Raw genomic sequence first — 14,644 nt, 5'->3', positions numbered from 1 at the left:
TAAAACTCTTTCCAAAAACCCTCCTTACTCTCTCATGAATTTTCATCTTATACACAGTTACACATTAATGAGCTGCACCCTGAGGTGCCAGGATGAGAGTTGAGCAGTTGATCATCAGCTCATCATCAACATCAAGATTTCATCTTGTTGGTTTCAAGTCACCACAGTGTACTTAAACTTACTGTCTGGCTTCTCTCGTAAAGTGGTGTTCATGCTTCACCTTTCACGTAACAGGATGCCAAGATTGAACCGGAGGAGTTCACCAGCCGGCTGCAGACTGAGCTCAAGTCGTCTCCACAGCCTTACTTGGTGCCCTTTCTCAAGGTATGATTCTTGTTTGTAGCCTTTTTTTTTATTAACGTTCTCTCTAAACTTACCCCATCAACATTAAAATAGTCTCCCACACTGATGTAATTGTTCCCTGAACTTGATCCCTTATTCTGACCTCTAAATTGCTCCTGAAGCCGGTTCTCTAAACTGGTGCCTCTAAATGGTCTTTCCCCTCACGTCTCCAAACCTGATTTCCAAGTGGTCTTCTAACAATTCACCCTAACCTTGCCATCAACACCTGCCTCAAAAACTAGTTTCTGGGGCCCTACATTGACAGTTAACTGGGCCCCTTAGCCACTTTCTAAATTGACCCCTAACATAAAATTGTTTCCTGAACTGCTCCTTAACCCGCCCCTTAAGTCATCCCCTAACCTGGCTCCTTAAGCTGGCCCTCTGTATTTTCCTAAACTGACCCCCTAAAGTAGTCCTTTCTCTGGCACCAGGGTCTGTGATGGCTAGGCCTGACAGTAGAATGATACACACACACACACACACACACACACACATCCCTCTGGCCTGACTTCTGACTGTGTGTGACAGTGGCCCCCGCAGTCATCCCTGCCAGTAGCCAGCAGGTTTCTCCAGCCATCCGTGATGAGCGTCACATCAAGGCGCCCAACCACCCAACCCGGCCACAAACACATGTTGTCATGCAATGTTAGGTCGCTTACGTCAAAAATCTGCCTGAAATAGTCTGTATGGAGCAACATCAGCTCCTCAGGTCGACTGTGACAGTGAGTTATTAGAAATGGCTAATGGCCATGTTTCATGTATGGCATATACAATATTAAACGCACAATAGGTTAATTCTCCCAAAATCTAATGAAAAATCTATTAAGTTTTGTGTAAAACCACATGAATCATTGTGTGAGAAATACAGGTATTGTCCCGTCTCAGCAGGTGTGTCTTTAGCTTCCTGTAGCCACGTATTTATGATAACATTATGCTAAATTAGCCATGACACAGCAGTATTTGTTTTTGCAGCTGTGTGGTGTTTTCTCATGCATGTCTGTTTTGCTCCCTGACTACAAACTCTGGCCTCTCTCTGCCCGTCCACAGAAGAGCCTCCCGGCCCTGAGGCTGTCTTTGCTGAATAGTCAGCAGTCCCTGACCCAGCCCCCGCAGCAGGGAGTCAAACCAGTACCCGGTGGCACCCCCCCTGCCATCGTGGCTGGGCCAGCTGTCCGCATACGCCACCCTAACAGCGTCAGCACCACTGCGGGTGCCAGTGCACTGCCCGCTGGGACGCTCGGACATGCAGCTGCAATGGTATGTATGGAGTGGACCAGCTGGAACCGACCCGAGTGCAGACACAGTTATCACATTGTTTACACTCATGGTTTGTATGTAAATTGAGGTCACTACCATTACAGTTACATTAAATAGACATGTATGCGTGTGGAAACTAGATCATTGCAGCACAATGTACAAAATTAAATATATCTGCACAAGAGCAGTCATTAGATGTGTGTAATTGTGCACAGAAGTGTGTGTAAGGTGTGTGAGGATGGAGAGCTGAAGAGCTATAGTGGTCAGGTAACAGATGTGAACAAAAAATATTTACCCACAATATTCCAACACTCAATAGAGAAGTGCTAGAATGTGATGGATGCAGACCTGCGGGTGTGTGTGTGTGTGTGTGTTGATAGGTCTTATACAAGGCTGAATTATCAGGTTGGAGAGTGTCACAGTGCCATGGCTGGGAGTCACACAGTCAGTAGGGAGTTAGAGTCACACCCAACACACAGACTCGCTGAGAAATCACTCTGTTTACCAGAAAAAAGAAGTTTTAGGAGAGTGGGAGATGGGCCGTAAAGTATACATTTATCTAAACAAGATCGTCAAGAGTCTAACCTGGACACACATGCAGGCAGACACAGGAAGAACATGCTAACTCCACAGAGAAAGAAAATTTGTATTTTTCCAAGGACTTTAATGAGAACACACACACACACACACACACACACATATTATAATCCTGCATATTCACACCTTGAAGATGTGCATTGTGACCAACTGTACTACTGGTAAGTGATCAGAGTTTGACAGCTGATTAGAAGTTCCTGACACAGGAACAGTCTCAAACCAAGATCTTTTTCTTTGCCTTTGAAATACAGCATTTCATGTCTGCAAAGTGATATATAAATAAAGTTTACTTATTTGATGGTGGCAAGGAAAAACTTCCTTGTAACAGGCAGAGACCTCAGAAAGAACTGGGCTGTAGGTGGGCGGCCGTTTGCCTTGACCAGTTATGTTGAGAGAGAGAGCTATAATAATAATAATAGCAATATGACTAATAATAATGATAGTATATGTACATATTAATATGTGCTATAATATGATATAATGCCCACACACCAATGTAGGGCTGCAGTATTTTCTATCTAATTAAGATATTCAGTTTACTATCATGTATGACAGAGAAAAGTATGAATTCTTAACAGTTAAGAAGTGGCAACCAGCACAAGATTATTTGATTATAGAAATAATTGCACATTAGTTTTCTTTTAGGAATCACACGTGCAGAAACCATCCGTTCACCTTCTGTGCGTCTCACAAGGACACGGCGGTTGGAACCAAAAATCTAGAGTTTGTACTCATCAGACCAAAGTACAGATTTTCACAGGTTGAATGGCCATTACTTGTGTTTCTTGGCCCAAACAGTTCTCTCCTCCTTGTTGGTCTCCCCCAGCAGTGGTTTCTTTGCAGCAATTTGACCATAAAGGTCTGATTCACACACTGTCCTCCGAACAGTTGATGTTGAGATGTGCCTGCTACTTGAACTCTGTGAAGCGTTTATGTGGGCTCTAATCTGAGGTGCTGTTAATTGGCGATTTCTGAGGCTCGTAACTGTAATGAACTTCTGCTCTGCAGCAGAGGTAACTCGCGGTCTTCCTTTCCTGGGGCGGTTCTCATGAGAGCCAGCTTCATATCTAGCGTTTGATGGGTTTTGTTACTGTACTTGAAGCTACATGCAAAAGTTCTCAAACTTTTCTGGATTTACTGACCTTTATGCCTTAAAGTGACTCAGTTGAGACTTCTTGCCATAATATGGATTTCTACAGTAGCCGAATAGGGCTATTTACCAATAATACCTCTACTCACACAACACAACTGATGGTCTCAAAGACATGAAGAAAAAAATTAATTCCAATGTTTAACTTTTAAAAAGGCTCAGCTGTTAATTGAAAAGCTTTCCAGGCAACTACCTCATGAAGCTCAAATACCAATAGTATGCAATGCTGTCATCGCGGCAAACAGTGGCTTCTTTGAGGAGCCTAATATATAAATTTGTTGTTTACTGCATAATTCATGGTTTTGATGTCATCAGTGTTAATCTACAGTGTATAAAATGATAAAAATAAAAAGCATTGAATAAGAAGGCATGTCCAAACTTTTGACTGGTACTCTAAGTCTGACCGAGACAATACTGTGGCGACATCTTCGGACTGAAGATAATTGTGTGCTCTATTCCAGTCAAAGAGCTCTGGTCTGCCTTTCCCCTGGCAACTGGACAAGTAGTAGCCAAGGTTGTGAGCTGTACATCCGGCGATAGTGTGGGGATACAGCTGAAGTTAGGCCAGGTAACCTGCAGGGTCCAGCACTGGACAGCTTCACTCGACCCACAGCAGTATTGCATTACCATGTGGGTGTGTGTGTAATACTGCATGTGTGTTTGTGCACACGCACTTTGAAAATGATGTGTCTACTAGGCGTCTATGGATGGGTCAAGTGAGGTCAGACTCAGATTGGTCTAGGCAGAGGGGTGGGCGAGCGAGAGGGCTCTCTCTCTCTCTTTTGCATTTTTTCGCTCAATCTTTCTCTCACTTTCCCTCCTCCTTCCTTCCCTCCCTCCCTTCTTTTCTCACCATTTTCCTGTTTTTTTCCTCTCACTTGCTCCCCCCCCCCCCCCCGCTCTCTTTCGAACAGTTTCTCTCACTGTATCTACCCCCGCATCGCTCATCTCCCTCCCTATACCCGTTAACCGTTGAAGGGTGAAGCGAGGTAACTAGGTCAGCCCCGGGTCAATTTTAAAGCAATGTGGCGGCCGCAGTCTATGTCCAGAACATGCCCCTGGTCTCTCTCTCTCTCTCCATCTCTCTCACTGTCTCTCTCACGCACACACATATGCATAAAACACCAACATAAGCTATCACACAAAACAAGATAAAGTAGTAAATGATCGCCCCCGGCACATAAACAGTCTGAAACCAGACAGCTAGTTGAATTAGGCTAAAAAGATCTGCTCTTACCACAATAGTATGGATAACGTTTCTTACAGTGGTATGGAAAAATTTTAGATGTACAGTAACAGATTGTAAAGATTGTAACTTGAAGTCTTTAGATGTGGAGTTATATTATTGAAAGTTGCTTCTTTAATCACACTGACTGTAATCTCTATAAACAGATGTCTGCATCTGAATGCAGAATCTGAAGACAAGGGACAAGAGTTTGGTATAAGAAGCATTCTGGTTTCAAAATGTTTGTTTTAAAACGTAAATACTGTAACTGGACACGTTTAAGCCAGAAAATCTTAAAATTGTCAATTTAAAATGTAATTTTTTAAAATGTGGATTTTTTTAAAAATGACACCAACGTTGATTATAAGCCACGGTTAAGCCATAGTGTGTTCTGTGTGTGTGTGCGAACATGCTTTACTGTGTTACCAGTTGCATAAGTCAAATATTTCGAATATCAGTATGATTGCTTTAAACAAACAGTGTCATTGCAGAGACAACTGGCAGCCACCTCCAGTTTTAAATTCTATTCTCCTGCATTGGATTTTTCACAGTCACTTAAGTAGTGGTAATTTGAAGAGTACTAGCACCACTAGTATGTGACACAAGTTAGAAGTCATTCAAAAAATACTATATATCATTTGTTTACAGTAATTATAACAAAGTTTAATATCAATTTGATTATTAATGATATGAAAAAAAAAATATTTGAAATGAAAGACCAGCAGTGAGTTCGGTTTAGGTGTCTGATTCCCAAACTTTCTACCTGACTTTTTTTTTCCTCTTAACTGTGTCGCCAGCTGGCCAGAGGTGCTAGCTATCTCTGCCTGTGCTGAATGCATTTTTTTGTTTTTTTTTTTCCCTTTCCCTCCCGCTCTCGCAGGGCCCTGCAGTGGATCTCTGGGAAAAATGGCCTCTGTCTTTTTTCAGTAGCTTGAACAGTAATATAGCATGTGTCAGGGAATGGAAAACAAGGCGAAAAAATATGCAGCAAGAAGCAAACTGGTAGGAATGGATGGCTGAGCCCGAGGCTGGCCCTGTGGCTGCTACCACGGAAGGAAGTGACTCTAATAGCCCAGCACAGCCCCCCACCCTCCCGCTCCTTCTTCTTCTACCACTACTACTACTCCTTCTTCTGAACTACTTTTTCACCGCGGTCCTGACTTCTTATTTCCTTTGTCTTATCTGAAAATGTAGGTCACGTTCAGTGACAGAAATCCATCCTCATTGTGCATTTAAATTGATCCTCACATTCTCAGTACAGTGCGTAGGGATAGCCCCTGTAAAATTCATCACCCTTGTATCTATTCTCCGTCTATCCCACATTACTACTGCAGATATTCTTAATATGTCACACTAGAATGGAAATCAGTCCAAAAAACTCACGTGGCTCTCGGCCACCTTGTCTCCGGATCATTTGTGGCAACTAAGTCTGAAAAGCGAGCGAAAGTTGATTCCTCCCCGAACAGCTCCTCTTGGGGATGGTGTAAAAGTGGAGAAGTGGTTCAGCGGACGTACTTTCATACTTTTAAGTCTCCCCTTTCACTTAAAAGTTATTTAATTCTTGTAACTTTACAGTAAAGTACAATCTTTATTCTTTATTTGTTTTGCTTCCTCAGGGAATCAAGGCGGCAGGTGCTGTCAGTGGCCAGGTCCGCATGCCCGTGGTGATCACACAGTCTTTCAGAGCGCAAGGTGAGGCCATTCTCCAGCCACTTTTGACTGACTCTCCTTAATTCACATCGGATACACATTATCTGTCATTTTTATTTTGGCCATTCTTTTATTCGCATGTCGTTAAAAATTGTGCACGACTGAAGTCAGTTCACTTGAAGACAAAAAAAAGACTTCTCAGAATTTCAGTTTCAGTCTTCTATCTTTGATGAAGTCCTCCGATACACACTTTTCTCCTGTCTCTGGCCTCCAATTTTTACTTCTCCCAGTAAGGCTGCATGCTCGGCCAGATATTTCAAGATTTTCACACTCCTGCCTGACCTTCTGGTTAAATAAAGAGCCAGCGAAATCGGTTAAACAAAGATAGCCATTAGTGAAACTCTAAATGTTCTCTCAGTAGGCTGTAAGATGTGTAAACAGGCAGGAGCCACAGAGAGAACAGGTGTTTTTTCCTGTCTGGTTATAAAGCCTTCTCAAACATTTGCGCTGCTGCTTACTCACACTGATTCACAAACACTCTTCCCACAGAAGCCCACAAATATCGCCCCAACACCAACCGGGCGTAACGCTCCCTGAAGAGAGCTGTGTGCTCTCAGGTGGTGTGTGTAATGTGTGTACGTGTTTGTACCTCTTTTTGCTTGTGCGTGTGTGTGTGTGTGTGTGCATGATCGGAGGTGCATACAAATTTGATCTGCCCCCTTCCCCAAGATTGCCTGCAGTGAAAGATCTGTAGGTTGTTTTATGCCCATAAATTGGAATGCGGGGATAGTTCTAAAAATACTTTTCTGTGCCTCTTGGCTAGGAACATGCCTGTTAAAATCAAGTTTAAATTCACTCTGGCAGTCCTTGTGCCTCTCTGGAAAACGTGTCTCGGAGCAGGATGCGATTTAGGAGTGTAAGGAGAGCCGGTGAAGCGCAGTGGTATTGACAGAGCGTCGCTTTCCGCACCAACCTGGGGAGAGCGACAGTGCCGCTCCCCTGCCACCCCCCTCCATCTACCCCTGAGAGAATGACAGGCACAGTTGAAGGTAGTTGTTAGATAGGAGGATATTTGATGCAGATAGAAAGGGACACTTCAATGATAACATTACTCCTTTTCTGTTTTGTTCTTTAGTGTTTTCTTATTTTTATCTCCTTTGCTGAACAGGCACAATGGGCAAGGGAACCATCGTCCAAGCGGGGAAAAGTCCTGTGGGCTTGGCCGTGCAGATCTCTGGGAATCAGAAAAACAAGCTCAATGACCCCGGAGGAGGCTCTTTCAGGTACATCTCGCCCGGAGAGCGAATGTAGAGTGCCTGTTGTTTCCAGCAGCCGTCACATGGGGGCAGCATTTCACTAAGATGCCTCTGAATGACTACAGGCTACACTCTCAGCTAAGGCTTTGAGTGTTTATCCCAGTTGCCTGCCTGACCACCTGGCTGCCTGCCTGCCTGGCTGCCAGGCGGGTTGATCGGTGGTCCTCTCTCTCTCTGCGCCCACCACATAGCAACACACTGCCAGCCAATAGATCACCCTCACGATCGCCCTCCTTGTGTCAGTGTCACCACTCATCGAAAGGATTACAAATGAGCTAAATCTTAATTTAGAAATAAGGTAATTGTGTCCAGATGGTTGGAATTTCTGGATGCGGTTCTGAAAATACCTTTTGGTTAAGTCAAACATACGGTATTTAGCCCGCAGCTTTGCTCTCGCTCTCTTTCTCTTGCTGGTCTTGTCTCTGCTTCAGCTACGCTTTTGTCTCAAAACATAAAAGGTTCATCGCCCACATGCTGGCCTTTGTGATCCATGTTTTGTGTGAGTCTTTGTGTATTTGTGTTTGTGAGTGTGTGTGCAGCGTATACGTGCTAGTGTGCGTGTACGTGTTTGCATATATGCGTCCATTTGTCTGTGTTTGTTTGTGTCCTTGCTTGGGTGCACATGAGCATGTGTGTATACGATGAAAATCTGAGAATATTGTTTATGTATGTTTATCAAATTGTGTGCATGCGTGTATTGACAGGAGCAGGGGTTTAGGAGTGCCCTGGTGTGACCGGGCTGGGCCAAGAAGAGTGTCTGGGTCACATGGGCCAACGGGTTCATGGTAATGGCTCTCATCCCCTGAGGGGAAAGTCAGCGCCCAAGGCTCTGATTGATAAACCAATAAATCTTTAGCTGCGTTGGTAATTAAGCTGTCAGGCTCGCTTGTTACTGACGACCTTTTTCCCCCTGCGGTGATCATAGTGGCCCTCAACACACAAACACACTGGTTTCAACATAAGCCCAATAATGCACAGCACCACTGTCACGGAAGAAGCTGTCACTGACATTTCGTAGCATAATTTCCTTTTATCCAGGTCAGGTGATATCTGCTCCGACTGCAGTTATGTGTTAAACAAGCTACACAATTCGTGATCCCTCAGCACAGTTCTTGTCCGTCCATGTGTTTTGTCTACATGCAGGTTGTTTGTTTCTCTCTGACAACACACTCCTCAACTCAGATATGAGGTTGCTTTGGCTGATATATATTTTAATGTTTAAAAGTGATGACCTCTGCTGACATTATCTCTCATTTGTCTTCTTCCATATGCATGCGTTTTTGCTGTCATCTTTACTCTTTGTATACACTGCAAACAGTGTGCAGTAAACTTTTTACTCATTAAGGTGTCAGCTGAATTTTAGTTGGTTACTGGTGTCTGAAGCCTGTCAGTCTCATTCACTGTTCATTGTATGTTGTCGTTTTTCTTACCTGAGGATATAAACATGTTGGAACAGAGATCAGTGTTGAAAGGTGGTCGGTCGGACGCCATTGTGTCTTCACACCACGTCCAGAAACCTGCAATATGAACATGATGACTTGACCTGTGAGCAGAGACCTGTGTTTCCTGTAAATCACAGTGGAAGAAAACAGAAGTTATATTCGCGTTACAAGTTGTTTAGAGTTCCCTGTGCGTTTCTTGTGAGTTTGATCTCCAACACTCCTGAGCTGCCATTAGCATGATATAGTCAAGTCAGACTTGTTCTTTGAAGATAAGAGAGGAGCGAACATCCTCCTAAAAAAGCAAAGAATATCCACTGAGTGTGGCCAGCCTGGTCAGTCAGCATCCACCAGCCTCTCACCCATCCAGCCTGGACTGTGTTCAGCTGTAGTCAGGGGACTGATGTGTGTATGGCTGTCACTCTGAGCCACTGGTCCCAGCGGGCCAGCTGTAGCACAAACACACACATACACACTGCAGGGCTTGTGGGGTTTCCAGTACAGCTACAGCCTTCTGTGTAAGTGCTTGTGTGTTTGTGTGTGTGTAGTTTACAGTACAGAGTGAAAGCAGCTGTCTCTGTGCCCCCCCACCCCCTCCCCTCCTCATCTCTCTGTAAACACTCGACATCCGCTGTAATCACAGGCGAGCCAGCCGAGGCCCTCAGCCCTCTGCCAACCTCCGAGCTCAGCCTCAGCCCCTCAAATCCAACCCTGTCCTGCATGGTGGACACACATCCGTGCACATAAACACACAAACACTCGCATAGTTGCATAGGAAAAGACAACACACAGACACACATGCAAAATAAGGAAAAAAAAACGTTTTGTTCACCGATCACTGTTGCCAGTGGATTTAAAAAGTCCACCAGCCCCTTTCCGTCATTTACCAGCAAAGTGATTTCATTCTGTCTTTGCGGTCATATCCTTTGTTGCTCTATAAATTGCTATGTGATGTGCCTGTTTTGCTAAAAAAGGCTTTACAAATAAATGTGACTCAATTAGAACTTAAAAGTGACCTCCCAAAAATTGTTGATGCAGAGACTTGGAAACTCAGCAGCCACAAGATTAGATTATGTTCAGACCGGGTGCTGCACCACTATAAAGTTGCTCCAAGAAATCCATGAAGAAAATGGTGGCACTCCAAAACGCTGAGAGACAGAATAGAAAAGTCTGGAACGTTAATATATTTGTGTTGACAGCCACATCAAACCAAGGCTTCTTGACATACAGCGCACCTTCGTCAGAACATCGTCCATATTACACCAAGTCTGTTAATGCTTGTGAATAATTACTTCTCAAGTGTGGGTGGTCCGTTGAATTAGTAACAGCAACGTACTAAACATCTAGCAGCATTTAGCTCGTTTCTGGGTTTATTGGTTCCTCTTGTGCCACCGTTGCTGTCATCCATTTGGGTCATGAGCACATATTCCATCAGCTGCCCAGTGAACCCCTGGGCTGCTTTGTGGAGGACATTTCTCCAGTGGTTCGTGTCTCTCAGTGTGGGTGCAACAAGCCTGCATGGCCTGGGTGTTAGTCACAGGGATCAATCAGGGCCCCCTGCCTGGGCACAGGGACCTTTATCCATGATGTGGGGGGGCGGCAGGAGATCTGAATGCACCCCCATCCATCCCTGCACACACAGCCTCTAAATGGCAATGCAGTCCTCTCACCACCTATGGCGTGCCCTCTCTGAAACACAAGCTTGATATGGAAACGACATGCATATGTATTCATGTGACCGCCGGCTCCATGTCCTCGAGCCAACCCAAACCAATAACTGAGAGGCTGCTCTTTAGCTTCTGTGGAAGCTAATTACACCTCTGCTTTATTAGCGCAGAGGTATAGTCAGGAATATTTTGCATTTCATATCTCATTCCCTCCTTTTAATGTCAGACCTGTCTTTGGCATTATCATTTGATTTGAGCCCCCGCGGACCCAACTAGCCAGAAATCAGACCATGAAAGAAAAAGAAACGTTCATAATATACCCATAATATTACCAGTGTTCTGGGGTATAGGATATGTTTTACGTACCTATACAATGGTTGCCAGTGTAGTAATCGCTCTCTCACTGTGTTGTACTACTGCTGACATTTTTGTTGTATGTTCTACTGATCTACCCAATAGATCCAGTTGTAGTTTTCCACTGGTACAGTGATTCTGACTGATGAAAATGAAGCACTGACTTCCTTTCAGGGATTAAGCTATGTCGCTGCTGTAGTTGTGCCATTTCTGTGGTGTCGTGTAAACTAATCCTGTTGTTCAATGTAGAGAACTTCAATCTGATATTCTGGTTTTCTGCCCTTATTGTTGCTTATTCCCTGTATTCCCTGGGTTATATCTATACTGTATGAACAGATCACCAGAGGCCTCATAGCTACTTTATAAATTCACTTTAATGTTTATGTTTTTTTATAGGGACAGATACACATGCATATGATATTTGCTGTAGACTAATGCTACAGCCATGTCCAGTATTATCTAATTATCTATAATCTATTATATATATGTGTAATCTATCCTGTTGTGTTGTTCTCTGCCAACCTCAGAATTGTAGGTGCCTACCTAAGTTAGAGAGTAGATCTTTTCAAAAAGAGACTGACATCTTATGCATCTTAGCATCTTATGAAGCATTTTCATCTGCGCTGATATTATCATATTGTTAATCGGTCATGTCCACAGTGTGTTTCATTTCTTCCATTGCTGAACATGTGAAAGCTTATATCTACTACAGCACCATGATGTACTAGTTGTATCCTATAGCGGCTGTTTTTAGGGTTTTCCACACCTCGTTGTCGGTACAGTGTTACACACATGATAAGGTCATCAACCTGTCTTCTACGTATGAAGCTGCGGAAGTAGCGGTGATTCCTCTGTACCTGAGTGAACGTGGCCTCAGGCGGGTTTCTTTTTAGGACAGGTTAAGTTATCCATGAGGACATGATGAAGAAAGGTGCTCAGCCTGAGGTGCAGCACGGGGTATAATCCTATGTATCCATGCTTGTGTTGTTGTGTAGATTCTCCCTGTGAAGGCATAATTAGACTGAGTGCTGGAGGATAGGAGGAAAATAGGAGAGAAGGTAGAGGTGTGTGAGGTTCGGGGAGTTGCTCTAATCGCCTTTGTCAACCTCCTGCTGTGGTGTCAAGTTTCATATCGGCTCTCTGTGGCCACACCACGGAGCAGGAGGGCCTCGGCGGGGTGGAGTTGGCCGTCGGTGTGCACCCACGCCATACACAAAAGCACAGCAACACACGCACGAGCTCTGTCGCAACCAACATCGGTGGCATGAATGTAAATGACTGTGGAGGTGAGCCAGTGAGTGGCAAGAGGCCACCCTGTGTGTGTTCTGTGGTTCTTTGTTCCCTCCGTCAAAGCCACTCAGAAAATCCTGTGCTTGCTCTGGGTCAGTCCTGTAAGCACAACACATCACTCGCTCAGCTAATTCAGGCCAGAGTCAGAATCATTACTTGCCAAGTACAATAATTGTGGGGGAATTTGTCCTGGTGACAACTCAAAGAAAGTTACGGCCTTTTGAGGATGTGGGGACCTCACTGACTGCCAAATGCAATGACCCAAACACAAATCCTGCATGTTCACCCTTTGTCTCTGCCAATATGTAATAACATGTAAACAGTGTTTTCCCAGCATTAGGCCTGTGAGTAATGACCAGTACATCAAGGAAATACAAAGCAAAGAGCGGCAAAGCGGTGTGCAAATACCGTTTGTTGACATTGTTAAATAGCCAGATTCATCACAGCTCCGTGGCAATCCTCAGGAGCTTCCTTACCGAGCTTAACTCCGTCCAAGCGCTCTTCATCTCCCTGCTGACACAAATAGACCCTGAAATGGGAATTCTGTCCATTATGACCAAAACATAGCACTCACTCAACTCATGCATGTTGTCATCTAAGGAAATATTCATGAATCCGAGCAGGATATCAGAATATACTTCGATAATGTTCGTGTGTTTGTGCACAAGGCTGTTCCTTCACGCCCAAACTGAATTCTTTTTTGTAATGGATCGAGCTTTTCTCCTTCTGGTTTCCTTCTTTTTTTCTTACATTTTATTTGTAATAAGCGTTTCCCATGCACTGTTTCTGCCAACTGCGGAAGATGTAGACCGAAGGAGACGGTGCAGACAGACCGACCAGCAGGAGTCGCTAATGCTGCGACAAGGGCACGATCCCTAAAGACAGCTTCCCAAATGGGCCTTTCCCCTGTGCTATTTGGGCGCCATAATCATTGTTTGACCTTCACTGGCTTTAGTAACTTTACCTTTCGTTCACCTTCAAGTGGCGCAGAGTAGACTCTCAATAGAGACTAAAATTAAAAAATATGTAATCCTAACCACATAAACGACATCAAATGTGCTACAATGCAATGCATCGCTTTCTTAATCGATTTCTCCACTGAATCCTAACCACAGTGAATCATTTAATACATTTAAGCATCACCTTCTCCTTTAGAAGAGATGATCTAGTTGAGATTTTAATGCTTTTCAAGTTTAATTTTAATTTAATTTTAATTTTCCATTTTATGTATTTTTGCTAATCTCCCATCTCTCATGTTGCAGGGATGATGATGACATCAATGATGTAGCCTCCATGGCCGGCGTGAACCTGAACGAGGAGAGCGCAAGAATACTTGCCACCAACTCTGAACTGGTGGGAACGCAGATCCGCTCTTGTAAAGACGAGGCCTTTCTCCACCCGGGACTGCTCCATCGACGAATATTGGAAACAGGTAAGATGAGCGTGCCGGGCCCGTCTGGCAGTGAAGCAATGTCGCTGCTCATCAGCATTTAACTGGGAAATGTGCTGCAGTTAGAGAAGGCTAGCCTCTCAGATATCAGTGGTTATTCTAGCAGCAGGACAAATCTTATTGTTCTATCAGTGTACTCCCTCCCATCCACTCCAAACAACAACCCGAAACTGAACATCCAGGCTGTAGTAGTGATGAAATCACTATCTGTTGTCTTTTGTGTTAGGAACATGTTGTTTCTGTATTTATCGTGTCATCACTAAAGACAGTTTTGATTTTCTCTCCTACAGTGGTTCAGGCTGAGCCTTTTCTTGTTTGGCCTCGGTTTAAATTTGATACACTTAACAATTCTTTCACCTCCTTTAATGAATTCTTCAGTGGCTGTCTGAACTCACTGGACCCCAGGCACACACATAAATACTTTATGGGTTTGTCTTTTGAAGGCTGGCTGTCAGATTGTCCTCTGGACTAAAGGAACAGAGTTTAGAGGAATGAGACTTGGCAGTGAGATTTTGATTCTTTCTCTCTTTTTAGTGGATCTTGACACTCTGATAGCACACAGTATTGCGTGTGCTAATCGATACAGGCGGAGAAGTCTTGGTTTGTTTGCAGCATCACTGAGAGTGATAGTGTCTTCATTACCTCTTTTTGCTACAGGCAGTCAATTTTATTGCTTGAAATATACTTTAGGCTCTCGCTGCACAGTGAAACCCGTGAAAACGTATAATGAGCGTTATTACTCAAAATAAAACTGTGCCTAGCATCTTGCTCCTGTGCATCGGATCAAAAAACACACAGTGTAATTCCACGTGACGGGGAGTCTAGCGCCCTCATCTTGTTTTATCTCAATTAAAGTATCTTTAGTGTAGCACGGAGGCCTGCAGGTCATGTTTCGTTACGTGGACTC

At 44.0% G+C, this 14,644-nt stretch overlaps 1 protein-coding gene across 2 annotated transcripts in view; it reads left to right on the top strand.

The window, feature by feature from the left end:
* The window catches only part of LOC121610088 (transcription initiation factor TFIID subunit 4-like), an 87,378-nt gene that overhangs the window by 18,421 nt on the left and 54,313 nt on the right, over window positions 1-14,644 (top strand). For both annotated transcript variants that reach the window (XM_041942018.1, XM_041942027.1), the window contains exons 5-9: window positions 235-324; window positions 1,390-1,599; window positions 6,188-6,263; window positions 7,390-7,504; window positions 13,550-13,719. In XM_041942018.1, the coding sequence (XP_041797952.1) occupies window positions 235-324; window positions 1,390-1,599; window positions 6,188-6,263; window positions 7,390-7,504; window positions 13,550-13,719 (661 nt within the window). The remainder of the gene's footprint in view (window positions 1-234; window positions 325-1,389; window positions 1,600-6,187; window positions 6,264-7,389; window positions 7,505-13,549; window positions 13,720-14,644) is intronic.

The sequence above is a fragment of the Chelmon rostratus genome, chromosome 1 (genome assembly GCF_017976325.1).
Source record: "Chelmon rostratus isolate fCheRos1 chromosome 1, fCheRos1.pri, whole genome shotgun sequence".
In the NCBI taxonomy this organism is placed as follows: domain Eukaryota; kingdom Metazoa; phylum Chordata; class Actinopteri; order Chaetodontiformes; family Chaetodontidae; genus Chelmon; species Chelmon rostratus.
Note: the sequence above shows the minus strand (reverse complement) of the source record. Positions and strands in the feature narration are given on the sequence as shown.